The sequence below is a fragment of the Panthera tigris genome, chromosome A3 (genome assembly GCF_018350195.1).
Source record: "Panthera tigris isolate Pti1 chromosome A3, P.tigris_Pti1_mat1.1, whole genome shotgun sequence".
Lineage (NCBI taxonomy): Eukaryota > Metazoa > Chordata > Mammalia > Carnivora > Felidae > Panthera > Panthera tigris.
The window spans coordinates 109,823,843-109,851,590 of NC_056662.1; the positions used below are offsets into that span (position 1 = coordinate 109,823,843).

A 27,748-nucleotide genomic window follows, 5' to 3' on the forward strand; every position below is an offset into this window, starting at 1 on the left:
TCTCACTCCCCATGTGCACCTCACACAAGGCCCGTGCGGCTAAGCTGGGAAGGGTACCCAACGGTAGGCTCTGAATAGGGTTCAGCCTCCTGACCTGGCGGGACGTCCCATCCATCACGTGGGATGAATGGACAGTTGTAGAAGTGCTCAATCGGGGCTCCGCTGCTGAACAGCCAAACAGACAATGAAACTGTTTGGGTGCCGACCATCCCATCTCACGACCACACAGTACAGAAGCACGGCTGGCAGGACTCCCAGCTCACCGTACTGCACGGCCAAGGTTCTCTGACATAACGCAGCAAGGAGACACGAGAGTCAAGGTGAAGGTGGAAAGGATCCTGACTCCTCCCCAGAGTGCATGTTCTCTGCGGTATAGACTGAGGGGTCTGTTTAGGGCTGGAGGTCCGGAATGCTCCCCGGAGGCTGTCCTGCCAGGGGCTCAGGCCCTGCATTTCTGGGATGAGGGACAGAGGACGAGGGCACAAGACACAGACGTGGAAAGTAGGAGGCAGCCTGGGGGAGGATCTGGGCAGCTGTGGGGGATGGAGGCTTGAGACTCGGAGGTGGGTTTCCGAGCTGACACGGAGGGTGGGTGTGGGAAGAGGCGTGGGCGTGGGTCGCCAAGGCAGCCAGCTGGGGCCTCCGCGGGAAGACACCAAGTTGGGCACATGGCTTGGGAGCAGGCCGCAGGGACAGCACGGGTGCTGCTGGGACTCGGGAACCGAACACAGACTGAAATGCATTCTTTAACCACAACTCCTCCATTCCGGTTCTGATATATATTCATGTTGCAATGGCTGTGAAGCGATCCCCTAGCGGGTCCCCTGGGCCCTCTTCACCAGGCCGGTCCAACGCCACACCAACACTGCGCGACCCGGCCAGGGCACGCGGCACTAAGAGCCTGTTCCGCCCGTCAGGCCGTGCCGCCATGAACACTTAGAGCACGCAGATGAGAAGAACCAGAGCGAGTCTAGCATGGGACCCAAATCAGGCCCTCACCCTGATGGCAGTCTCTCCGGCCTCCCCCCACCCCCAGCCCCATCTTTGCGGTGTTAGACCTGGGCCGGGCCCACGGCCTGCCCGGGCCCCGTGCACCAGCGGCCCGTTTCCCCCCGCAATCACTGTGACGGCTCAGGAACCCTGGCTCAGATACCTGGACACATCGGGCAGCAACTTCCTTCCACGTTGATGGGCTCCACGCAGGGCAGCGGGGGGCAGCTGACGGTGGAGCAGAGGGTCTGGCCCTGCAGGCAGTAGCAGTGTGTGCAGCTGTCGATGTCCCAGCGCTCCTCGTCGGCGTAGGCCTTCCCGCTGAAGTGGCACACCGCCTTCTTCGGAATAGCGTCCTCTAGCGAAAAGAACAGCACAGGGTGGAGTCGCCGGATGTGACAAAGCACCGCATCTTAAGACACCGGACACGTAAAAGGGCAACAGCCCTGTACGGTCACCACGTCCTTCCCACGGTGACTTTCCAGCAGGTGGCGAAGCTTCCGCCTCCCCAGTTCCCTGCTGCCATTTTCCTTGGCACAGGAGAAGCTTCAGAGCACTTGTCTTGTGGCCTGAACCTGACCAAGGGCCACGGAGGCCAACACAGGGCAGTCACTGCTACGGCCAGGTAGGAATGACACCCGCTGGGTAAGTGTCCCTGGATCGTCACTGAAGAAAATACAGATTTAAGCACATTGGGTGGCTACTGAACGTACTACATGAAGACAAAAAACCAAATTCAGACACAAATAGGTAGGGATGCATTCAGAGGTTTTATGTGGGAAGAGATAAAGTCCAGCTGAATACATTTATACAGCCATTCACGAAACTCCTAATTTCACTTCATCCTGCTGTAAGTGACGCAGGGGAGGGGTCAGGAAGGATGGCGGTGCGTCCCGGGGAACCCACGGCTCTCCTGGGCAGGCATCCGTGCTGACAGAACCACTTCCCTCATTCTTCGGTGATGCTGGGGGGGGGGGGTTCCCTGTCATCAACAAAGGCATTCCTGCTTTCAAACCCACCTCATTTCATTTCAATCCATTTTTTTCCAGCAAACTATGGTTTTTGATAATCATGTATTTTTAGGAGTTATTTTACGTGTAAGAATTTACAGCTGTTCTTCTCTTTCCTCCAGTCTCCCCTGCCATCCTCATTTCCTTCCTCCCCTGACTTTTTCCTAGAAAGTCCCTTTCTCTTGGGACTCATCGCCTCCTCCTGGTTCACCTGAACTCATTTACAAGTGGGCACATTTCAAAGCCAGTCTGTCCCCCGAGAGCTCAAGAACGGTGGCTCAGAGTGAGGTCCCAGTGACCAGCAGAGACAGGGCAGGTCAATGGGGACGGGGGGGAGGGGGGACAGCACTTCCTTGTCACTGGACAGGCCAATAACTGGGTGACTCCTACTAAGCTGGGGAGATTTTATGCTCAGATTCTAAAGGTGCCTCCACTTACCACTGGTCACTGATAACTGAAAAACTATAAAGGAATCTGGTAGGAAAGCAGTGATGTCAGGGGCTCGGGGTCCTTCCTGGAAGACATCTGGGAAGCTCCAACAGAGGCCCCGACACAGAGGATGGAACCCAGAATGCCCGAGGGAGCGATGAGAAATGTGTAGGCAACAGCAGCCATATTCCTTGAGCAACTCCCAAGGCAGCTTCTAGCTGCTCTCTGTGTAGACCCAGCACAAGGCTTCCTGTCGGGCTTCTCCGGAGGAGGCTCACACAATCGGTGTCCACATTCTCTTCTTGCCCGGACTAGGACGTGTTGTATGTCCATAGCTAGATCTCAGGCCATGGCAGAGGTTTATAAGAAAGCACAGGAAGGAGTCTGTGTCAGGTGCCAGAATGCACAATCTCCGTTTCTCAACATGTGTTCACAGCTTCTCTATTTCTGCCTAAGGCTCAACAAGGGACACGGAGGAATCACGGGAAGCTTAGTTGTAAACAGAAATGTTTTCTCACTGTCTAATAAAATGTATTTCATTGTATTTGTGAACGTTCCATAGAAAGTTTTCTGGTGTGCTGACTGTTAAGCTTAAAACCTTGTCTGGAGGCTTTCAAACCAAACCCACGACAGAAGTTTTTGCTAGTCTGGAATCCTTAGGGGAGGCGACTTTATTAAGACATCTCAAATGCACATGTCAAATGGCTGAGTGGAATCATTTAATGAATCTGATTCGAGTTATATTCTGACCTCCAGCCAACTTTTCATTGAGGACATTAGATTTGCCATCAAATCTAGAGTCTATTATGCAGAGAACTCTTTATGAAAGGAAGCATCTCTTCATGAAGCAATACTGCTGATTCTATTTTACACAGACCTTGTAACAGCTCATCGGATGGACTAGTAGCAGTGCATAAAATGTGAATAATGCATTACTGTGCTAGGAGCTTCGGAAAGAGAAGGTCAAGCTCCTTGCCCACCTCATCTAGCACATTCTCTGTGCTTTACCACCTAAAGGCATCTTTGCCAGTTCCTCTCAGAGAAAAGGAGGGAATGAACTCAGGAAGGACTCTGTAAAAAAGAGATTCGAGTCAAAGCCAAGCACAGGTTTGTTATTTTCTCAAGATCTAAGCAAAGTCACTTTTTAAGATATTTAATTAATTAATGCTACAAAGCTAAAATGGTCTGTTAAAAAATTACATTGGGGACGCCTGGGTGGCTTAGTTGGCTAAGCATCTGACTTTGGCTCAGGTCATGATCTCGTGGTTCGTGAGTTCGATCCCTGCATTGGGCTCTGTGCTGACAGCTCGGAGGGCACTTTCTGTCCCCCTTTCTTTCTGCCCTCCCTGGCTCATGCTATCTCTCTTTCTCTCTCTCAAAAAATAAACATTTAAAAAATAACAAAATAAAAATTACATTGACGTTAAAAAACATTACATAGTAAACATTATAAAGACATTCACTCACTGATTCTACACACTTTTCTCATGTGTGGGAAAGAAGGCATGACCACAATGACCCTGACCCGGAGGACGGTAGAGAAGTTTGTATCTTTTGATACAAACAGCTTGGAGCTGTGAGCCTGCTTCGGATTCTGTGTCTCCCTCTCTCTCTGCCCCTCCCCTGCTCATGCTCTCTCTCTCTCTCAAAAATAAATAAACGTTAAAATAATTTTTTTAAAAGTAAGCTATCTTGGTAGGTCTAAAAAACTGGGGGTGCCATGTTCATGGCAGCATTATTTACAATAGCTAAGACATGGAAACAACCCATTCATCGATGGATGAATGGACAAAGAAGTTGTGTTTTATACACACACACACAGGAATATTATGCAGCCATAAAAAGTGAAAAAAAATCCTGCCACTTGTGACAACATGGATGGACCCTGAAGGTCTTATGCTAAGTGAAATAGACAAACACTACATGAACTCACTGAACTGTGGAATCTAAACAAACAAATTAAACACCAAATTTACAGAAAAAGAGATTAGATTTGTGGTTACCAGAGGTGGGGGGTGGGGGCAGGGAGAAGTGGAGAAAGTGGTCAAAAGATACAAACTTCCTGTTACAAGATGACTATGTGCCAGGGTTGTGACGGACGACACGATGACTACAGCTAACTAGACTGCTGTGTGGGAGACGGCAAAGTTGTTAAGAAATAAATTCTAAGAGTTCTCATCATGAGGAGAAAAAAATTTTTTTAACTGCATCCATGAGATGTTAACTAAATCTGTAGTGGTAATCATTTCGCAATATACGTAACTCAAGCCATCATGCTGTATGCCTTAAACTTACACAGTGATCTACGTCAATTATTTCTCAATAAAACTGGGAAAAAACCTGGGGGGGGGGTGGTGGGTAGGACGGAGAGATAGATGCCAGTCGACTGGTAACTGGTAGCCCCGCCTCAAAGAAGGGAGTCTCTCCTTGGGGGTGGCAGGGAGTTAAAAGGGGCCCAGTGCCTCAAAAAAGACCCTGAAAGGGACTTGGCCGCAGGACTGAGGGACCTCAAAGTCTGCGCAGAAGTCCAAACGCTCAGTGAGGCCACAAGATCTAAGAACCGAGCGACCAGCACTCTCAGAGCTGACCTTCTTAACGACTGAAGGTCAGAAGAGGCAGATGGCAGAGATAAGAGAAACACCAGATGGTTTTGAAAGAAGGATCCAGAAGCCAAATACTGAAGGACCCAAGAGCACCTGCCGAGCATCCATGGTGCTGAAGGGCTTCACGCCATCTGGGCTCGCGGAAACCCCGAGAGGTAGGGCAGTCTAGTCCACTCTTGGGGAAACGCAGATACAGAGGGCGGAAGGAACCTGATGTAACCAAACCAGTAAGTGGTGGAGCCCACATACACCCTGACTCCTTCTGACTACAAGGCTCAAGTTCTTTACAACGAGGTCTACTTAATGGCTGGATCCTTTCCTTCTATTCCAGGAACACACAGAACCTTCTTCATGTGGTCTCCAATGTGCCTGGTCCTCTCTGGAAAGAAGACAATGCCTTCAGGGAAAGGCCATGCTGGTTCCAACGTGCTGCCTCGGGGTAAGCCACGGTTAGCTGTGCGTGCATCTTGCCAGGAGTGGCAAGCTTGAGGACAGGCACTTCAAGCCACGATTAGAGACCCATTTCAGAGACAGGAACGGGGAGACACTTGCCCTCCACCGCTTTCAAGGAGTGGTTTTCTACGGTATCTCCACATCTGACCAGTTTGAACCACAAAATCGATACATTTCGTAAGTCTGTTTCTTCAAACACATTTTAAAACGAAGTCACCTTTAAGACTCTACTGAATTTTCGGGTGAAATAAATGCAGGATTCTTGGTTTAGGAGAGCCCTGATTAATCGTTTCCAGGGTGGCTGCTACGTGGCCCAGATTAATCAGCTAGAGTTTGGTTAATGAGGCTTTATGCAAATATTTCTGCTTTTGACTACATGTCACCTGAAAGGCAAAGATCTAAACAGAGGCCTGAGAGCATGGAGTCATTTGTGCTGGCTGACGGATTCTGGAGCCTCCTGTTTCTTACAGGCCCTTTCTTTTCCGGGTTACTGGTTGTAACACCTCCTTCCACGGCACATTTGGGTGAACCTGAGAACGGTCAGAGAGTTTTAGAAACGAGTCGGTTTACAGGAAGACGTGGTGGCCGTTCTATGTAATTTGAGGTTCTAACTCATAAGGTCGCCATAGTCTTTTAGGGGAAAGAGCACAGTCTAGTTGGAAGTACATACAAAAGCATTTTAAGCACTTTGGCTGAAGAAGGATGTAGAAATGGAGACACGGGAACGTTCAACTAAAAGTGCTCTACACAGTTTGTATTTGGCTATTGAGTGGGCCATGCCATTTGACTGCTCTATTTATCACTCCCACTGGTTTGTTTACACTGACAATGACATGATTTTTATTCTTTGATATCCAATAATAGTAATCCATTTGCTGAATGCCCACTATGTATGGGCCACTGTGCTGATTTATATGAGCCAGTTCCGTTTTGATCTCCACAGCCCAAGGGGACAGGATATTACCCCCATTTCTCAGAGAAGTGAGGCAAGGGGAAGTTACATGATTTGCCCAAGACACATGACAAGGAGGTGGCAAGGCCAGGACGGGAACATTGTAGGTGCGGCTGCATAGTCCCCACACCTTCTGCCCACCATGTACCCAGAAGGATAACCTCAGGGAGGGCTACCTCCTTGTGTCAGACACATGAACGTGGTTATCACTTACTACCTAGCAAATGGGCACTTTTCCTACCCCTTACGTTTGTTGGGGCTTAAGGTTTTTGTCTTCAAAGGTAATTTACCTTTTAACTGACTGCCTCACGTATCTGGCACAGCCCTACGGAGGAACAGAGATAACGAAGTGGCTACTGAGGACCCATGGCCTTTCTCAGGCACATCTCTATTTAACATCTCTCTCGGAAGAAGAGGATTAGAGGAGAACGTTCCAAGAAAAACATGAGATATGACACTAATATAATCAGGTTATTTTTAGGACAAACACATCAGGAGTTATATATCCAAACAAATGTGCTCCTCTTCTAAGCAGTCACTGCAGAGGGCTATAAACGTATCCCAGCAATACTGCCCTTGCCTCACACAGCTCTGGAATTTTCCTTTGGCAGAGACGTCCACAGCCAAGTTTTGACCCATGCAATGAAGACAGTTACTATTTTATGGCCACTCCTTGGTTTAGAGCAGCTCTGGTATTTTGTTTCCTCGGCTCTGGCCTCTCTCATCCGCGAGACCAGGCTTGGAAGGACTTTGGGCCTCCTTCAGAAACAAAGTCTCTACTGTAGGAAGGAGACCTGGTGCTGGAGTCCTCACCAACGCCGCGTCAGGCACCCGGAGAACTCGTGCACGGCGGCTCCTTCTGTGGGGTCGTGTGACTCAGCGCACAGACACGGGTCTTGTCTCTTTTGGACTCAAGTATAAGCAACATTATATTGCATCACGGACGACTACGATAAAAGTATGCCATGTCTTTCCGTGGGGGCAGTTTGGAGAACTCTGCATTTTTGTTTTTCTTTCCAGTTTCCCTGATTCTGGTTCCTACAAAAGGGGAGGAAGAAGCAGCAAAGGCCTTGAAATGTTAACTCCTTTCAAGCTGACTTCTCCCACTGTTTAAACTTCGCCATCTCACTTCTTTCAAAGATAAGAAGTCTTAACAGGCTGTTAAAGTTGGGACTTGCTCTTGCTCTCGAGCTATCCTCCCATTACACCATAAAGCTAATTAAGAGGTGGGGAAACCCCAGAATGCACAGCTGTGTTGTTTGCTTCCCCTATAAAGGTCCATTCAGTGTTTCAGAAGCCCCCGATATGGGAGCTCAGGCCTTGCTCTGACTCTGACCCTGACCATGATGAGGGATATACATTGGCCTCTGAAAAGGAAGCATCTCCTGGTTGTTTCCCCCACTTGCCTCTGTGGACGGACCTGAAAAGTAAGATGCCCTTGAAACTACGCTCTACTCGACTCTTCAACTGCTGCCAGGAGACAACTTTCCTGTGTAGACACTCGAGGTTCTAAATGCGGGTGTGGCAGTCCTAAAGGCAGAGTGTCAGTGTGGGAGTCACTTCCTGGGAGGAAAGCAGGTGGCTTTACCAAAAGCATCAGCTCTCTCCAATCTCCAGGGTACTGTTTAGAGTCCTGAAAAGTAATTTGCTCTGGGATCCCAGGCCAAGAAACTAAATGCAGTTCTGACTCTCGGATTAAGTCCTACTGCAAAGTAATCCCCGGCAGTAGTGGAGAGGGGTGCTTTGTCCTTTTGCCACACTGCGGAGCACAGCACGGTGCTGCATGCTGGCACGCTGGCACGCTGGAGACGCAGCAGTGCACGAGGCAGATGAGGTCTCCACCCTTGATGAGAGGCTCCTGGATCTGGCGGATCTCATCAGCTTCCCAGGTTCCCAGGTCCAGACCCACAGGCCAACTGCAGGCCATGCTAACAATGTTATACTGCTATCTGGTATCCTAAGTTCGCCGCCCAGGGACTTACAGAGGGCGTTAGTGTGATCACTTCGGCAGGTGTGAGAAGCCACAGGGCACCCTACGGCGAACAGGGGATTCAGACAAGGGAGTGGAAGAGGCAGTCAAGAACCACCAGGGACGCAGCTGACCTGAGGAAGTGCCCGGGAAGTACTTTCAAACATTTTAGCTTATATATTTAACGTGGCACTGCAGCAACCTTTCTCTAACTGCCGCAGAGGAATAGAATGCTACTATTATATTTTATCTTCTTTTAGCTGGTAAAATACCCAAATCCCCGGCTTGTGATATCCCCTTCATTTCCGTATCCCAAAGGTGGGCACATGCTGGGCATGAACTCTCCCTTTGGAGAAGAGATCGATTGTGTGTGTCTCCTGTTCGAGAAACCAGCTTTACTTTTGTTTACGTAAAGAGGAAACAAACCACAACGCTGAAGGAATCTGAGCAAATAATTCACAGGTCACTAAGCGACGCACGGAGGCTGGTGGGCACAGATGAGGGCGGAGTTTGAACGTGCTGGCCCACTGGGCCTTACTTGACTGGAAAAAGAATGGAAAAGCAGAATGCAACTGACGTCTTGCTAAAATGCAGATGGTCTAGATAATTTCAGAGAGGCAGAGATCTAATACATTGTAATCCTATCAGCACATGATTAAATGTTTTTGGCTAAAAAACGCAAAAAATATTTATTGATTTAACTCAAAACCTGAGTACCTTATAACATTTGGCTTCTAGTAAATAAAACATCTGCTCTTAACTCATTTTTGTAAAAAAAAAAAAACAAAGACCAAAAAAACAAAACAAAAACCAAAACCCGAGACAAATGTTGGCATGTAGGCGAACACCTACTTCTCTGTATGTCTTAAAATACTTTGAAAGCAGACCTGACAACCATTTTAAGACCCTTCTTGGAAGTCCATTTGTGTTTTATTTTATTCTGTTTCTTGGGGTGGGAGTCTAGGTGCATTTATAAAAGCCAAAGGGGTCTTTCAGGTTTCTTCAACATACTAGAGAAAATAGGAAATAAAGTTACTGGAAAAATTATAAACTTTCCTAAGTTCCACGAACAGAAACCTCCCCAAACTGGTAAACATGAGGACTTGTGGCTGATTCCCACAGCATGCAGAGGACAGAATTTTTCAGTAATGGGACTTAATCCATGCATTAAGTGTCTGCTATGGGTCGATTAAGCACTTCATGGATGGAAGTTCAAGGAAATATTCCATTTTCAACTTGAACTGAGGTCCCATCTCTTACAAGGCCTACAATCCTTCATGGAGATTATACACAGAAACCATTTTGAAAACACATAATGTAGTCTAAAAGGCAGAAACAATGAAAGATGAAGATAAGGAAAACATAACACTTGCTTTATGACCTAAGGGAAGCTTTCCATGTAAAAGAGTACAGAATTCTGTTACGCAAACCTTGAGGAGGAAGCCACTGGACTTCCCAGAGCGGGTCCTGCCGTCACAGCCCAATGTCCAAACACCCCGCCAGCAGCCTCCAGAGGGTCTGCTGAGTGACTTCAGGTCTGAATACATTTCCTTATCAGAAATAACCTTCCATATCGGGGGAAGGGGGACGGGTCTTTCCCCCAACCACTCGAGAGTCCAAAATCAGGGTTGGTCTCCTGGACAGAAACAAGAGGCAAAGACACCAGTGCCAGGCTCCCTTCTGTGCAACAGACCTCTTGAAAATAAGACTGTGCTGGTGCCCAGATAAGGACAATGCCACTCGGAGGTTGGAACCACTGGAATTTCTGTTTACACAGCTAAGGCCTAGGACACTGAGGTGCAAAGAGAAAGCTGCATATGGCATGAGCAGGATGAGGTGCTTCCCAGGGTGCAGGGTAGACCAACTGAAACCAGTCACTCTTTATTTCTGCTGCGGCAACTTGAGACCCATTCCAAAGTCAGTACAGCACGTGACAACCAGAACGTCTGCAGCCGTTCACCCTCTAAACAGCACGCAGAAAAGCATCCGGCTCCCCTTCCCTTCTGTTTAATCACATCGGCACCTTCTGGGACCACCTGGGTTGCTGTGTTGGGACCTCAGGAGCCCAGAGCTCTGAAGGATGTGCGGGAAGCAGACGGGGCTCTTCCTGACGGTGGTGTGCCCTGATGACAAATGCCATGGGCTCTGTTTCTGGACTCGCGGTGGATCGTGCACCGCAAGTTCACGGACTCCTCAAATGGGCCTGGCCTCTCAAAGTAAACAAAAACCGAAAGAGCTGCATTTTCTCTCCCCTGGTGCCATCCGGAAGCATGAAAGGGACTGGGAATCTCTGAGGTGTGTGGGTGGCACACTGCCCCAAGCAGCTGTGCTACGGGGCCTTAGAAAGCATGCTGTCTCCACACCGACCACAATATGGTGATGAGGCAGTGGTGGGCGATTAAGGTAAGAGTGCAGGACGAGGTACACCACCTCTTGCAGAAAGGCAGGTGCCATCTTTCAAGGGAGCGATCAGAATCGATTTGGCATGTGGCCCAGATCAGCTGCACTCTGTTAGAAGAGCTGTAACTGTACTGACCCAAGTGAGCACTCACGCTGTGTCGACTTAAGTACCCTCACCGGGGTGTGTGTGTGTGTGTGTGTGTGTGTGTGTGTGTGACTTAACTGTATGTCTTAGAGATGAGGAATTAAGTATTTGCTATGTTTGATTCCTGGGCGGAGTTAAATACACAACGATCAACAGATGTTCCAAAGAGATACTGTTGATATTTGTAATCTCTAAGGAGAGATAGCTAAACAAGTTAACATTATCATAAACAGAAAACTAAACAAAAATGAATGCTGTATAATAGACTGACTTGATAGAAACTATAGATACCGCCGCTATTAAGGAGAAATATTATTCATCATCTTCTAATTGAAGATCACAATAGAGAGGAAATAGAATGACAACCATCGCAACCAGTGGAGTGTGCCAAGCCGCCTTGATTCCACATAAAAGCTCTACCTCAAATATTTATATATAATAAATATAAAAAATAGCCAATCTCTAATCAGTCTGCAGGAAAATCATTTTCACAGACTCTGAAAGATATGGGATACTTAGCGACACTTAAAAGATACTAGACTTAAAGATATATAATCGGGGTATCTTAACTTTGTTCACATCACACGTACACATTTTATAACTTGTATGTACACTTTCATAACCTACAAATACACAATTTCATACCTCTCGTATATAAACACACACACAAATACACGCAAGCGACTAACCTTTGACAAAAACTTCTCAAGTGAAAAAGATGCACGGACTCACAGATTTCCAGCCAGCAAACAGGACTTTAAATATCTGACCTCAAATATTTTCTAAAGTAACACATGGTTACAAAGAAATAAATACATAGCTGCCAAACCCTAAGTTTCGAAACGATATTGTATGCACTAAGTAATAACAGGACTGGGCCAACACAGGGGCTGCCTACCCGAGAATGGTCCCGTTCAGACTGGCTCGATCGAGGGGCACACCTGTGCATCTGAATGTCCAAAGTCAAGAGCAGGCGTGATGCTGCAACAATATAGGCTTGGAGACCCCACAAGCTGAATTCAGAAAAATCTTCATGACGAAGGTAGCGCTCTTTATAGTATTTGCCCGGGAATGACTAAACCCCTGCACGTGGTTGAGGGTCCACGGGAATGCTGACGGTGCCCCGCACAGAAGCCGTCTGGCCCTCGGCAGAAGCATCACCGACACGAACATCAGAGCAGAGCGAGGGGGATGCGGTCAGGGCATCACCCTCAGGGCAGGCATCCCCACAGGCACTGACTGTGTGAGGGCTGGATTGTTAACTGTCCTGGAGGAGGGATGGACTAAAGACCTCACTGGAATTCTTTTTGCTCTACGAAGGGTCCGGAATGGCATGTGGGATACGGTCAGTGATCAGGCCACGTGTGCGTGGTGAAGTGTGTCACAGTGAGGGCATCTGCTGTTTATGAGAAACCACGTATCAAACCTGCCATCACACATTACGATTCCCACCGCACCTTGTACCTTCACCTGATTTATGCGCTCAGCTCATCTTTTGATTCTTGCTCCCCATCCTGCAAGCCATCGTAACAGTCAAAAAGCCTCTGAAAATAAAATCTAAATTCGTGTGTATTTGCATAGGAAACTGGAATATAAAAAAATGAGGGAATCAGAAAATGTTTCACTAAAATGACTGGGTAATTACTACTTAGTTTCTTTCTAGTACGAGGATGAATTCCCAAATGATGGGTATTATCGGTAATGAGACAAAGCTGTTCACTTCTCAAAATTAATCATCAATCCTATTAATTATGTCTGTATTACACATTCTATTAAATTAGCACACATAATATGAGGCCTTCACACATCAAAAGAGAAGCATTATCATTGCACATTAGTGACTTGATAATTTAGCTGAAAAGAACACAAATATTCGTAATTATACTACTTTCCGTAGGATCACCACTTTTCAATTCTCTTACGGTAAGAGAAAAGGATACTTTGCAAGGTGAAGGAAGCATGCTTTTGGTTAGGGGTTTTATCAGTACAAAAAAAGGTCAGATTAAAAGCAGGTTTGAGGTTTTTGGAAATCTGTATTTGAGAGATCTAATTAGTTCACTCAGGGACCCATGGCCATGGTGAGGTCAGCACTGCAGGCTGGGTGGGGTGAGGCACACGTGGCCCCGGGAACAGATGATCTACGTTAAGAAGAGCTGGTTTCAAACCGAGAAAGCCCAAAGCAGGAGACCGTGCAAGCACTGGTCCTCTGCGCCTCCTGGACAAATAATCTGGTGCTTTAGGACATGCAAAATGATGGCCTGTCTTTTTCTTTGCTAGTGATCTCTGGATGGTGATGCCAGCTTTGCCACTGAGGCACAGCCGGTAACTGCCTGCAGGGTGCTAGTGCTGCCGGGCTTGGAGCCCTTACAAGGGACCAGGCTGAAGAGAAGCTGATAAGAGAACAAGCCTGAAGAGGCCAAGGGAGCTAACTGGAGAGGCAGATAGGGAATCTCCATATCACAGGGACTGAACTTGACTTTGTATGCTTGGACATAAGGGGGAGAAAGGATGAAGACTAATCCAATAAGGCTACTTGCAAAATATGTATGATGTATACAGAAGGGGCTCAGTGACTATTTTAATAATAGAACATGTATGAAGCATTAAGATGAATGAATAAAAGTATACAGTATTACTCATCAAATCTTCAGCCTCCCCAATATGTTCTCCTGAAGATAAGCCTTAGATTTATATATAATACAATTACACCTGCCACTGAAACACAATTTCACTTTATTATTATGAGCTTGTACGAACAAAAATGTAGTGAAAGTGCTTGCAAACTAACTTAAAATCAAAGTAAAAAATGTGGACCAGAGTGGCATTTAACTGTCCACACTAAAGAAGAATGTACAGTTTAAATCATGCAAGAATTGGAAGAGGAAATATGAAGGCCAAAGAAACAACCAAACAAATCAAAAACAAAAGCAAACCCCAAAGCCCCGCAAATAACAAAAAAACAAAAAGCAAAAAACAAAACCGAGAAAGACATAGACTATTCTTGCTTCTAGGTTTCTTTCCATGAGTTTAAATTTGTCACATTGGCTTTGAAAAAGAAGTGATTTACTATTTATTACATGCAAACAAATGTACTAGTTCAGTAATTTACTAATTACAAATTTACCGGTTAAGCAGCAAAACACAAGAACTTTTTCTATCTAAACAAAATAATCTGAGAAGTCTCAACACACAAGAGACTCACTGTCAGATCTTTCCTCTGAAGGTAACATGGAATTCTCAGCCTCCTGGGCCCTGGTTTCTTTTCTAAGTATGATCCAAGTGCCCCTGGTGGATTCATAAAACCCCTGTACTGGAGTTTTGATATTTCAATATGGTAGTGGCAGTTGTAGTGGTTGTACATTTCTCCTTTCTGCTAATCCCCTAGCCTGAAATGGTGGCCTAGTTACGCCTTTTATTTATATCTCACCAAAGGCAGTGCCATTTTTTTGGTCTAAATTCCGGTCAGCTCTTTGAAAAAATAAGCAGCACTAAGTTGGATGTATGACTTGACACATTGTTTTTGGCTCCACTTGGGAGCTAGGAGGCTTATGGGTATTACAGAAAAACCCAATGTGTTGGTCACTAAAAGGTAGGGCAACGGTAGGTCCTGATTTGCTTCAGATACTCCTGGTCTAGAGCTGTTGTCCCATCATAATTAACAGCCCGTTTCTCTCTCAAAAGCATCATGATTTGAAGAATAAATTACATAAGTGGTCACTCTATTAAAAAAAGGGAATCCAGCTTTCAAACATACATTTTAATACTCTATGGCCATTATACTGAGAAATATCTAGCTGTAAAATTCCTGAGGGAAGAAATTGTGTTTTTAGAATCTCTGCATCTCTTATATACCAACACACAAAATAAGACTCAGAGGAAGTGGCCTCCTGTCGTGGCCAGAGGTCACACAGTCAAGGAGAGGGAGCTGTCCTGATAAGCTTGAGTTGTGGCCAACAGGTACCTGAGTGCCATTCATCGGTTCTCCTTTGGAAACTGGTACAAAGCGCTGTGGCCAGATCATCTCCTATTCCTCAAGTATCATCCCAAATATACAGAATTACTTGTATCTAGAAAGCATGCAAGAATCTCCAACAGTAAATGCACAATACATGCAATTAATACGGCTTGCCTAATTTTTCACCTGCTACTCTGATTACACGTTCATTACTGGCTTGAGAGGCGTACATTGTCTTTCACTTGACTTCATGAGCTCTACTCAATACGAAAGCAATGAAAGAGAGTGAGAGCCTTGGGAGTGGGGACTGTGCTTTTATTAGAGTTGCCAGCTATCTGAGCCTTGCCTTCTGGACTCCAGAACAGCATCTGGCTTATATCCATAGGACCGATTTCAGTATAGACGTCAGGGGCAAACATACATATGTCTCCTGCTGAAAAGCTGTATCCCCATGGGTCATAAGGAGAGGATTCTGTCAGTTTCTCAGGCCTCACTTTGTGTCCCGAAGGCCCTCAACATGGACAACTGCTTGGTTTAAATGGAATCAACTAAGTGTCAGCAGACAGAGGAATACCGGGGACACTAAATCAGTATTTGGTATTCAGTTGATCTCAAGGCAGCAGCGAGCTCTATGTGCTAAGTGTACCTTAATATGGGACATGGTGTTTCTCTGTGAACAGAAAGACCGCTGTAAATAACAGGGTGGAGAAAGGGAGCTGAATATTGAACATCCTGGAACAGCAAAGGAGCCCAATAGAACATGACAGTGCTATAACATCACGGCATTCTGAGACAGCATTTCTTTATTCTTAATATGTTTTACCTTGCGAACACGTCTTCCCCATCACCCTCCTGAAACTAGCGCTTTGGCTCTGTGTCACATGTCAGAAACATTAACTGATCTAGGCAAATGGCTGTCAATGTAGATTTAGTGGCCAATGGTAGAAACCCAAGATTTTTTTTCATGGTCTTACCTATGCAGTAGGGACAACACTGGCCTTTCCTCAAAACAGGTCTTTCACAGGATACTGAAGGGCAAGACTCAGAGTAACAGCTAATTACGCTATCCATGCATACACAGCTGGTACAAACGTCAGGCTTCCAGGACTCAGCTGCCAGGAATATATCCCCTTCATCATTTTTGCAGTAACTAGGCACGCTCTCATTATGGGATGAGGAAGGCTGAAGAGGTTCATCTGGAAAAACGAACATAAGGTCAGCAGAGAAAAGGAGATGCTATAGGCCACCTGTGCAACATAGCGAATTTCACCGTGTCTCGTAAAAAGCACACTCAGTCACTGTGGTTCGGTGTGCCTCCTATAAAAGTGACTCAGGAATGAAATGGCAAGTCTGACTTGGGCAGCGTCTTGAATTTTGAACGCAAGACAATAAGGACCACAAAAGACCTGTTACCGAGAATCTGTTAGTTGTCTGTACAACATCCTCTCTACTCTTCCTCTGTAGCTTACCCAAATCCTGGTTTTGGGGGGGGGGGGTGGGGTGGGTGGTGGAGGGTTTGGATCACAACAGGTGTAAGTCAAACAAGATGATCCTGCTCCCTGCTTTTCCAGTCTCCCCTGCAACTAAGGGTGGCCCTGTCACCTGGTTGTGGCTAATGGGACTTAATGGCTAATGAAGGGATTTCTGGGAAAGCTTCCGCTTTCCTAATAGAAGCGCAGATGTGGTGCAACTCTCACATTCCTCCCGCCTGGAATGTGAGTGTGTTGTCTGTAGCTGTAATATCCTTATCGTACCTGTAGGAGATGGACCTCTACATATCTAAGACAATGATCAATGCCGATAAACACCTGCCTCTGCACTTCTTGTAATGTATGTGAAAGAAACTTCTATCTGTCTAAAAAATGTAGCTGGGTTTCTCCTCTTATGTGCAGCTATGTGCAGTCTTAACCAATCGATATCCAAACAGACTTTCACTGCACCTTCAAAACACCCATTTATAACATCCCAATGTTCAGGCATTCACGTTAATGGCTAAGAGATAATGGGAAATCTAAATTACTCAATAAGGAGGCACCCACATCATCTGCAAGTCGTCTGTGTCTTTGTTAAAGACTTTGACCAGAGGGTTCTCAGGTCAAACTTGAAACAGAAAAGAAGGTTACCAGAAAACCCAGTTATCTCTTTGGGTCTTGGCATCCATTGAAATCACAAGAAAAGCTGTAACCTCAAGCAGAAACCTGACTGGGGTAGAACAAAGAAAAACAGGATAGTGAGGTTCCTAGTTCAGAAATGTGACAATGCTGCTAAGAGAAAGCACTTGCAACCACCTTCACCAGTCAAGAGCTTGGAAAAAGCCATGATGTCCTACCCAGCAAACCTCTACATTTTCTCAGTGGCCACATGGTCAAAAGAATGATCATATCCTCCTCTTGGAATCAGTCTCACGAAGTCTGCTATTTGCAGTCACAAAACAGAACTAACTAAGATAGGCAGTTATTACAGTGATGTAGAAGCTCTAAATGTCACATTCTCCTTCCATCCATTTCAAGAATACGTCCTATAGCCAACACATTCTCCTTCCATCCACCTCACGAATACGTCCTACAGTCAACAAGTTTGATTTGACAAGAGCCTCTCTGAGGAGCAAGGCAGTTGCTTTGTTTTGGGAAAACAAAACAAAACAAAACAAAACAAAACAAAACAAAAAATGGAATGGGTTCCATGCCCTCTCCTGGAAGTGATGGAACCGTATCTCCTACTGCCAGTCCCAAAGGTATTCCCAAGTGAAAAAGAGACATTGGTTCCACTGCTCCAAATGTGCTCTCGGTCCAACTTTAGGGATGGTTCCATAGATGAATTCCATATGGGTTAAAAATGGGGGGTTTGGGATTCCCTTCTCAGTGACCTTTTCAGGGTCATCCATTTCCAGGGATAATTTTGCCCTGAGGGTCCTCTGGGTTATGACAGCTTAGCTCTTGCAAGCAGTATCCACCCTCATGTCTAAAAATTTAGAAGAGGACAGGGACAGCAGTGATGGAGCTAAGAAGTACCAAGTGAAATGAATACTCTAGAGTCTGGAGGCCTCTTGTTGAGGCCTAGAGAAGACCCTGGGGGACACTGGTAGCTGCTGTCAGTGCTGGAACAGGAGCCAGGGCGGAGATGCAGATTCTGGGGGCTCCTTCCCCCGGGCAGGAGACCCCTAACCAAACCCTAGCTGACCAGGTCATCTGGGAATCTTGCCCATGGTATCTTCCTTCTTTGGGCCTTTCTTCCTATTTTCCTCCCGCTCCAGAGACCCCGTCTTTATACTTCTGATTCCAAATACTGACTCCTAAACTTTGTTTTTACCAATTCCTTGGTTGGCGCTCATCCATTCCTTTTATTTCTATTCTACCTCCCTCTCTCTTCTGTGCTATGCTTCTTTCAAACTCTAAACAGTAAAGGATGAAAGAGAATTTAATAAACCTTTAAAAAGAAAGAAGTGTTATTCCATTCTCTTTCTTACTTTGGCGAAGAATCGCCACCTGCAAGGATGCTCGATCTTGGTGAACCTATTTCTGTTTCCAGACCTTGCTCTAAACCCAGGCTAGAGGAGGGGGAAAGTGGAAGGACAGAGGGCATAACAGGGCACCCTAGGGGAAACAATCATCAGGAGGGACACAACTCTTCTAATTGTACATATGTCTCCTTTCTGGACTACATTAGGAGGCAAACATCCTAAGATTAGAGATGGTCTTTTTCCAGATGTGAAATACACCCTTTATCAACACTACTGTTCAAATTCACTGTGAAGAAAATGTTTTGCATTTTAAGACTCTTTAAAATTGCTGCAACATAACAATGAATGGAAAGTTCAGGAAGATCAATTATGGGTCAGGTGACTTATTTTAAAATAATAGCATTCCAGAAATGCTCTTATTCAAACATAAGAGGAATGTTTGGAATACTGATATATAAAGCAATAAATCCTAATGTTTAAGAGGAAAGCTATGACTGAACTCTCTCTCAGGCTGTATGTTAAGAAAAGACAAGCTACCCAGGTGTAAGTTAATAAACGCAAAGCCAGTGCACAGGGGTGTCCATTCCCCTTAGGAACTGAACCGAAAAACATTATAAGGGTTTGAACGTGAATAAAATAGTAATTAAAAAACAAAAAAGTAATGAGGGGCGCCTGAGTGGCTCAGTCGGGTAAGCGTCCGACTTTGGCTCAAGTCATGATCTCATGGTTTGTGAGTTCGAGTCCCACATCAGCCTCTGTGCTGGCAGCTCGGAGCCTGGAGCCTGCTTCAGATTCTGTGTCTCCCTCTCTCTCTGCCCCTCCCCCGCTTGTGCATGCGTGCTCTCTTTCTAAAATGAATAGACATTAAAAAAAATGAAAAAAAAAAGTAATGAAACACGTGGGTTTATGTTTTACTGAGTAAAACTACTCTTAAGAATATACATTTAGAAGGCAAATGGTTATTGATTTAAATGGAAGAGACCAAAAGCTAAGCAACAACAAAATAAAAGTAGCTGTGCTGTCCACTTGGCGATGTTATATATACAAATTACCTTCTGGGAAAAAGGAATATACTCCGGTGTTAACTACGAGTGCTACTTTAGTCATAAAACCAGTAACTTACGTTTAAAATCTTGACAAAATTTCATCACGTTTGTATCTTTGAATCATGACCATGAATTTACAAGCAAAGGCAGGTTACCTGAGCAGTAAAAACACTACTCTCTGTGCACGTGCAGTGCTAGTCAAGTTAATACTTTTGGATCGTAATTTATTTGTCACTGCAGATTTGAGGGGGTGAACATGATGCATATTTTATCAATTCTCTGTTTAACATTCCACAAGTATCTCCACCATCCTTCCGTACAAAGAATTTTATTTACATTATTTATCAATAACTGCTCTTCACATTTGTTAGGGACAAAGATGACTTTCCACATTAGCAAAATCAGCTGGAATAATTTGCTGCAGCAGGGCTGTCTCCAGAGTCTGAGATGTAGGGTTAAGAGACAAGAATGGCAGAAAGAAACAGTCTCTTTTCCCCCTCAAAGTCACCTCAAATGCAAGGCATATTAATTACATAAATATACGTGGCTGATAGAGGGGAATGAATTTAGGAAGCAGGCTGCCAGCTGCTCCGGCCTGGGTGACTGGCTCCCGGGCTTGGCATGCTGCCACGTGGGGCTCAGCCCGGCCTCCTGGCTCTGCAGAGTGACAGAGCCCAAGCCACAGGCTTCCCCAGCGAGCACGTCCCAAGGCACGGCGCAGTTACCTGTGCACTGTGGGCAGCAGGAGTCCTGGGTGCGCGAGGGGTTCTGGCAGAGCAGCGGTGGGCACACCTCTGTCTCACACAGCACCCGCCCGCTGTGGCAGGTGCACTGCGTACAGGAGTCGATGTTCCAGGTTTCTCCTTCCACAAAGTACTCTCCTCCGGGGGCGTGGCAAATGGAGGGGGTGCTGAGCTCTGGCTTTTGCACCACAAAGTCATCTGGGAAATGACAAAAAGAAATCAAGACACAAGAATTTACTCAACTGCGGTCTTGCCAACCCTTGGAGAAGCTGGTGTCATCTGCTCGAAGGGACAGAGAAATGGCGGTAGAGTATCTCACTCTGTTCTCAGCAAGACGACGGTGAAGAAATATTCCATGCACAGGAATAGAAGGGGACGGTGAAAGAGCTGGTTTCCAGAAGAGAGGTTCAAGCGGTCCCAGTGTGTCAACAGTAATGACAGAATTCAGTAAGGGAATTAAATTACCTCAAGAGGGACTCTTCCTGTCAAGAAGAGAACAGGGCCTCTTAAGGGATCTCTGAATATATAGGAAGTGTCTAGAATAACAATCTCTCATTTACTGAAAGCTTACTGTGGCCCAATTTCCATGCTGTTTTATGTGTGTTGGTTCATTTATTCCTCCCACCAACTTGTGAAGTAGGTACTGGGATCCTATGTTACATATGAGGAGCAGAGGACTCAAGGTATTCAGGGCAGACAGGGAATCTGCACCCCAACTATGTTTGTTTGGATCATGGATATGCCTCCAGATTAAACACAACTTCCAACCTGGTCTGTGCCCCATCCACTTCATTATCTCTACGATCCTGCGTACGTTTATGCTTGGAAATACATCCTGCTTTCGAGCAGGCCACACCCCAAGACTAGCTGGCAGCAAACGGAGCAGGAATGCTCTTTCAGAATCAACAGTCTGGAAACCCTCACCTGAGACTAAACATTTGCTTGGCAATGTCATCATCAAGAGAGGTAAATGCCCAGAAACTGATGATAACTATGATTTCTTGCCCCAGAAGAGAGGCGATTTTGGTGTCTTGGTGAGATGATAATGACAGAGAGGGAGCTCAATGTTGAAAAGGTCTGCAGCGGTACTGGGAGTTGCCCTGAAGTTGTGCTGAGGGAGACGAGAAGTATGAGGACATTAACCAAACTTGTGTCATCCAAATACAACAAGCGTTTCAAGAAGGTGTTGACAGTGGTGAGCCCTGCCGAGAAGCAGTCTGGAGACACCACGGCTAGCTCATGCTTGGAGCTCAGTGGAAACTGGGCCCCAGGACAGCTCCCCTGTCTGTGCGGAGATGCTCAGAGCTGGAATCTCTGAAGAGCTCCCATGCTGTTACTTTCAAAGTGATGGTCAGCGTGAGAGTCCACAACTCTGATGAGATACAGTGCTGTGGGCGGATTCCCAGCTAAGATGGTAACTACGAACACAGCTTTGTCTCAGGGGCACTAGCAAAGACTGGAGCTTTGCCTGAGTGGACCGATTAGGGAGAAATGACACACTAGCCAATGCTTACATTCATAAGCCACCAGACCAAACTCTCCAGTGATGAGACAAGTGGAGAGGATAGTAACTAGAACGCAAGTGAGGGGGGACGAGATGGTTTCCAGAGAAGACAAAAACTTTTCCAAAGAGTGGCAATAAGCTAATGCTGGAAAAGCATGACTGCCTTTCCCTTACTGCCTTTTCCTTTCCAAAATGACTTAGAGAGGCTTGCCAATCACTGCCCTTCTCAACGCTGATGCAGAAGGAAGTGGTGGGAAGAAAGCAAGGCACGTTTGCAGGTGTCTTGCCAGCTTCTCTGCCATACTCCGTGCCTCAAGGAGACCATGTGAGTGGCGGCAGAGATGGGGACAAGAGACAAACGGAGAGGCAGAGGGAGAGAAGGAGAAAAAACCCTGAGAAACAGTATCGTCTGGTGAATCTTCTAGCAGGACAGTTTAGGAGCTACCCCAGAAAGGAAAACAGCTGATCCTTGAATGGAAGAGGGGAGAAAATATTTAAAATAGGGGTCCCCAAATGCAATACTTCTGGGGTCTCTCATCAGGAGAGTCCAGAAGTGGTAGCCCACTTAAGATGTTTGGAAAAAAATATACCTACATACCCACATACACGCATGTTTTTATGCATGTATATGTAGACATTTGCAACCCACAATGATACGTCAATTACTCTGTGTGTTTATAGAAGAGTTTTCGCTATTTCTGTAACAGAGAAAACTCATTTTAGTCCCACTGACTTTCAGTTCTTAAATCAATTGTCTATTCTTACTAATGTCTTCGCATTTGAAGCCCTCTGGCTCACTTCTTCACGGAGTACAAGTGGGGCAAAGACGCAGGTGTGTGGTCCATATTCCATACACTGATGCCTAAAATTAAGGCACGGCGGGGGTGGGGGGGATGTGGGGAGCCTGGGTGGCTCAGTCTGTTAAGCGTCCGACTTTGGCTCCAGTCTGATCTCACTGTTAGTGAGTTCGAGCCCCGTATCGGGCTCTGTGCTGACAGCTCAGAGCCTGGAGCCCGCTTCAGATTCTGTGTGTGTGTCTCTCTCTGACCCTCTCCCACCCACACTCTGTGTAGGTCTCTCTCAAAAATAAATAAACATTAAAAAAATAAATAAATAAAATTAAGGCACTGGGTCTTCATTGGAACAAATGATTTTTTTCTTCCCCAAAGGGTCAACAGAGTTGTCTCATTACACTGCACATTGAGCTTCTGTTTGAGTGGATACCGGGGGTTTTTCATATTTAACTAGCAAAACACATGAAAAAGGAAACTTTCGATATAGAACACCTAAGACTCATATGAGGACAAGGCAATCTGGTTCTCTACAGGGGTGTGGAGCTGCCTGTCACTCTGATAACTTAGTTACTGAGGGGCCTAGAAGCTCAGAGCTAATAGGGACTCCCCTGCCATGGCAGGCGAAGCCGCCACCCCTCCCCCTGCCCCCGCCCCCCACCTCAGGCTGTGCCTGTCCTGCTGGAGAAAGACAGGTCTCCGGTTCCTGACTCCTGACTGCATCCATGGCATAGGTGGGTCCCATCCACAGGGAGGGATGGGATGGACCGGACGAGAAGGTATCCTGACTCTGAAATCTGACAGGACACACATTCCAACATTAAATGTAATCAGATGCAAGAATCGGGAGACTTCATTTCTCCGTGGCCTTCTGACACTCTATTTTACTTCGGGTAAGAGAGTTAGTATTTCTGCGTCTATTTTTCAAATGAAAAACTGCCTGAGTGCATTTTCCCCTAACTCAAAGTGGCCTGTACTGAGAAAGAAATAATAAATATAAAACTACATTGAGCTCTTTGGATGAAAGGCACTAGATGCGCTATTATGGTAATAATTACCGTTATTGACAGCCATAATTCAGACGCCCATGAGTTATATAATCTGGTCTGTTCTTCTAGCAACTTCTCTTGATTACCAGCATTATGATTTTAAATGTTTTGGATGTGTGGTCACTCTAAATATCTCCATTTGGCAAGAATACCACATAGCCATTAATTTAGAAAAGGGCAATAGCCACAGACTTCGCTAATCCTCTCCCTCTCAAATAGTCCTTTATAAATAATACGCTTTAATGGAATGAAGTTAACATCAATCCCCTCCAATTAACTAAAGCACTCAGCCTCAATACACTATCCATAAAATGGAGAGCTGGACTTTAAAGGACATCAGGTCTGCAAACCTTTTAAAAAAAAAATACAGTTCAAAGACCAATGTAATTGAGTAAACCATTAAAAAAGGAGGACAGTAGTTTTAGGGCTTTTGCTTTTTCTCTGGTCTCTGGCTAATCATTGCTAACACCTGGCTGATTTTGTGGCTGTTGTTGACAAAAGCCACAGAGAGCTGAAAAGTGCTCTGGGGGGTCATCCCCGGCAAGACCCCCACACTCAAAGATGCGATGAGGCCCTGCAAGGCAGAAGTCATTTTGCTGAGGGAGCGCACAAGATGGCAGCCAGCGTTTACCTGAACATGACGGGCAGCACTGTCCCGGATGAATGGTGGGGTTGCCACAGGCAGGCACCGGGCAGGTGATCAGAGCACACATTTCCCGTCCATTGTGACAGTAGCATTCCCGGCACCCGTCATGCCAGCTTTCCTCATTTTTATGATGATGGCCATCCATGGACAGACATGTGCCTGACAGGACAGGTGGCCCGGCTGAAGCAGGGACCTCTGGACAGACAGAAGGCAGCCTGGTCAAGCAGCAGCTACGGCACAGGAGAAACAGCCTGCAGTGTCCTCCCAGGTAATGCTACCCAGCCACCAAAAGTCACGTGTACAAAGGACAGCTCACGACACGGGAAAGGCTCACGAAAAGAATGTAAATCAATATGCTCTCAATTTGGAAAAAAAAGAAAAATAGGAAAAAAACTGGCAAATATGTTCCTCTGTTGGCGGGATTACAATTATTTTTACTCCTTTCATTCCTACTTGCTCATGTTTTATGCAGTAAACGAGCACTGATTTCACAGAAAATGGTATATTATGTTCCATACATGCCGAATAGCCTCTCTAGAAGTCACCCAATGGGGAAATCCTGGGCCTCTTGAAACTAACAGATTTTTGTTCAATGGAACAACTGAAGCAGTGACTAGATTTCTGTTTACTCTGATCCCTTAAGAACACTGTTAGGGTGGTAACTAACTTTGAAAAAAAACACACAACAAACTTAGGGATCTTTTACTGCTGAGTATGTGGATCACGCAGACAACTAAAACATACTGGAGTGGGTGCTGGGCTATGGGCAAAGGTGGCGGTCAGCGTGCATGCTCACGTGGCTTCAGGGACATCCCAGGAATGGGAAGTCTCAGGCAAAAGGTATGCCCAGGCTTCATGCCTATCTAGAGGTGTAGGCTGGCATGTGCTTATTCAGCACGAGTTTAAACTGTCATCGCAAACTGTGTTACCAGAAAATACACAAGCAGGCTGCTTAGCCACACCCACCTGCATGGGCTCTTAAAAGGGCTCTTTGCTGCATCAATTCTATCAAGCCACTGCTGTACAGAGGCAGCCTCTACGGAGGTCAAGACAAAGGTGCTTTAGGCTAACGTTCCTAAGATGAGTGAAACTGAAGAGCTGAGAAGTCACTAATTTGGTGCAATATGCTTGGCTATTAGATGCTTGGCTATTAGATGTTTATTTTAAATTCTATTCTGAGCTCTTATTCCAATGAGACATGAGGAAAAGGGATGGTCCCATGGGCAAGTGACATTTGTATCTGAGTAGACCATCATCACTGAAACTGCTCCATTTACATCATGTCCTCCTGTTCTTTGTTTCTGAGTCCTGTCTGCTCTGGGGGTGGGGGGGGGGTGGGGGGGAAGGAGGGTCATGCGATCGCACTTACCTCTGCACTTGCAGATAAGACAGCCATGACTGTCCTGCTGGAAACCCAAGGGGCAGATTTTACTGCATGGGAGCTCTGGGCATTTCTTACAGCGACAGATGTCACAGCCGTGCTTATTCTTCCTGGGTAATTAAAATTTTGTCAGAGGTCAGAAAATCCAAAAGTCTCAAATGATGCCCAAATGCTCCGATCAAGGGTCACTGAAGTGATACTGCTATGAAGCAGAATGACTTGACTTACGCTCTCAAAAACTCATGGAGTGATGTGTAATTGGCTCTCTGTGGCCGTGACCGCCACCCACCCATGGCCAAGGTTTAGAATTGCCCAAGTACTAATGTGCTTCTGGGATGTGACCGTCAGAACCCAATGACATGACTGTTGTTTTAATTAGGAAAAGGAGTACCATGATATAAAAAAGACGGATGCATAATGCCATGAACAGGATGGTGAAGGATATATTGTTGGGCACTGCTAGAGGCCAGCACTGGGGCAAGAGTCCTTCGTTTGTCAGGACCAATCTCTGAGAGATCTCAGACACCAGTAAAAATAGTAATGAGCGCTTCACTGAACTTAGGGAAGTCAGAAGGAGAACGTTAAGGCTCCACAGACCTGCGGATGCTACAGCCAAGAGTGAGAAAGAATCAAAGCTTTGAGAAACCCTGCCATCAGTGTCCGCTCATTGTTTCACTCATTAGAAAATAATACCGACTCAACAGTGTTCCGTACATGGGGTAGGACGGAAGCATGCAAGGTAAAGGAAAAAGACTGCATCAATGATCTTTTTCCTTTAATAAACTAGAGTGCCTGAATTCTGTGATCAGAAAGATGATGTGAAATAAATAAATAAATATGTGTTTATGAAATACATCACAGCAGTTTAAGTGGAGGTTTTTTGAAAAGAAAAATTCTTAACAACCATTCCTTATTTTCTCTGAAAGGAGAATGTTACTGTCTATTACAGAGGAGCTCACTTTGTGTCCAACCAGCCACAGAAGTGAGTCTTCTCCTAGGCTCCACATCTCCTCTGCAGGCTCTGCCCTACTTGACTTAATGCGCCTCAGACAAGGAGGAGTTACTCTGTTTACCCTCAGGTTTCATCCCCATTAGCCCTAAGTGGCAACAGTGGTGTCCAACTAAAAACAGAAAAAAGAGAAAAAAAATTCCTGTCTTCATCTTGGATAAATCAAGGAACTCCAAAAGAAGACAGCTCCATGGGAAAGCCTCGGTATACCACTGCCCACGTGACAGTTAAATTACAATCTGCTAAGTGAAATGAGAAACGAACACTAGGATCTTATTTATGCCACCATAACGAGACCAATGAATTAAATGAATTATTCATACTCATGTCAGACAGCATGTCACTTTTTAAGTTCTATTGAGGCTTTATCTGATTTGTTTGTTCACTCCTTTATGTATTATTATCCGTCCATCTACCCACCCAATCCTTCTGTAAGCCCTGGCTGCACACAGAGAGTAACAATCAACTCAGCAGGTATGTATAAGGGGCACTGATGGCCGCCTTCATCCTAACGGTCCCACATGGTGTCTGGCCAAAGTTCCTCCTTCAGAGGGTGTCCTTGAAACACATGTTCTAGCTGAGGCAGTACTCATTTGTCTCTGCTGGTCCACCTGGTCCACACTGAATGCTCTCACTGATAGGAACATGAAGTGGACCCCACAATCCTCTAAGAGATTTCTCTTCAAGGTGAAGGCTGGACTTGAATGCAGCCTTGGTTCTGAGCTGTCATAATACTGCAGCAGGTTGGCTGTAGTTACTATTATGATAATAACACTTTATTCTACATTAGCAGTGAAGCTAAGAAATAATTATACTTGTGCTGGTATCACAGTCACATTTTAGGATGAAGAACAATGACGGTTTATTTATTTGGGGACTTCCTAAGAATAGTGAGCACTCCTAATTTAACTATCTGATTAAAATTAGATTTAAAATTCTCCTAACCCTGCTAAACCAGAATTTCTAAGAGAAAGAATAAAAATGGTAACTAAAATGCCAGGCAAGAGATGATGGATCTAAGTCCCTTATAATTACTAGCAATACACAAATATACCAAATTGGAAAGGCAGAAAGACAGGGAAGGGAACCAAGGGAAAAAAATGATAAAACAAGATTATGACAGGTAAGTTTTTAGGGAACCAACAAAGCTATAAGGGCAGAAAGAGACACTAATACAGACACTAAACAAATGTGAAGTGTCTTTATCTCCTGG

General features: G+C 45.6%; 1 protein-coding gene across 2 annotated transcripts in view; it reads right to left on the minus strand.

Annotated features, from left to right (window-relative positions):
• The window catches only part of CRIM1 (cysteine rich transmembrane BMP regulator 1), a 188,606-nt gene that overhangs the window by 13,366 nt on the left and 147,492 nt on the right, over positions 1-27,748 (minus strand). Inside the window, exons 10-14 of one of the 2 annotated variants that reach the window (XM_042982177.1) lie at positions 25,515-25,636; positions 24,131-24,340; positions 20,138-20,353; positions 15,881-16,102; positions 1,154-1,348 (exon numbers count right to left, since the gene is read on the minus strand). In XM_042982177.1, the coding sequence (XP_042838111.1) occupies positions 1,154-1,348; positions 15,881-16,102; positions 20,138-20,353; positions 24,131-24,340; positions 25,515-25,636 (965 nt within the window). The remainder of the gene's footprint in view (positions 1-1,153; positions 1,349-15,880; positions 16,103-20,137; positions 20,354-24,130; positions 24,341-25,514; positions 25,637-27,748) is intronic. The other variant, XM_042982178.1, reaches the window with a different exon arrangement.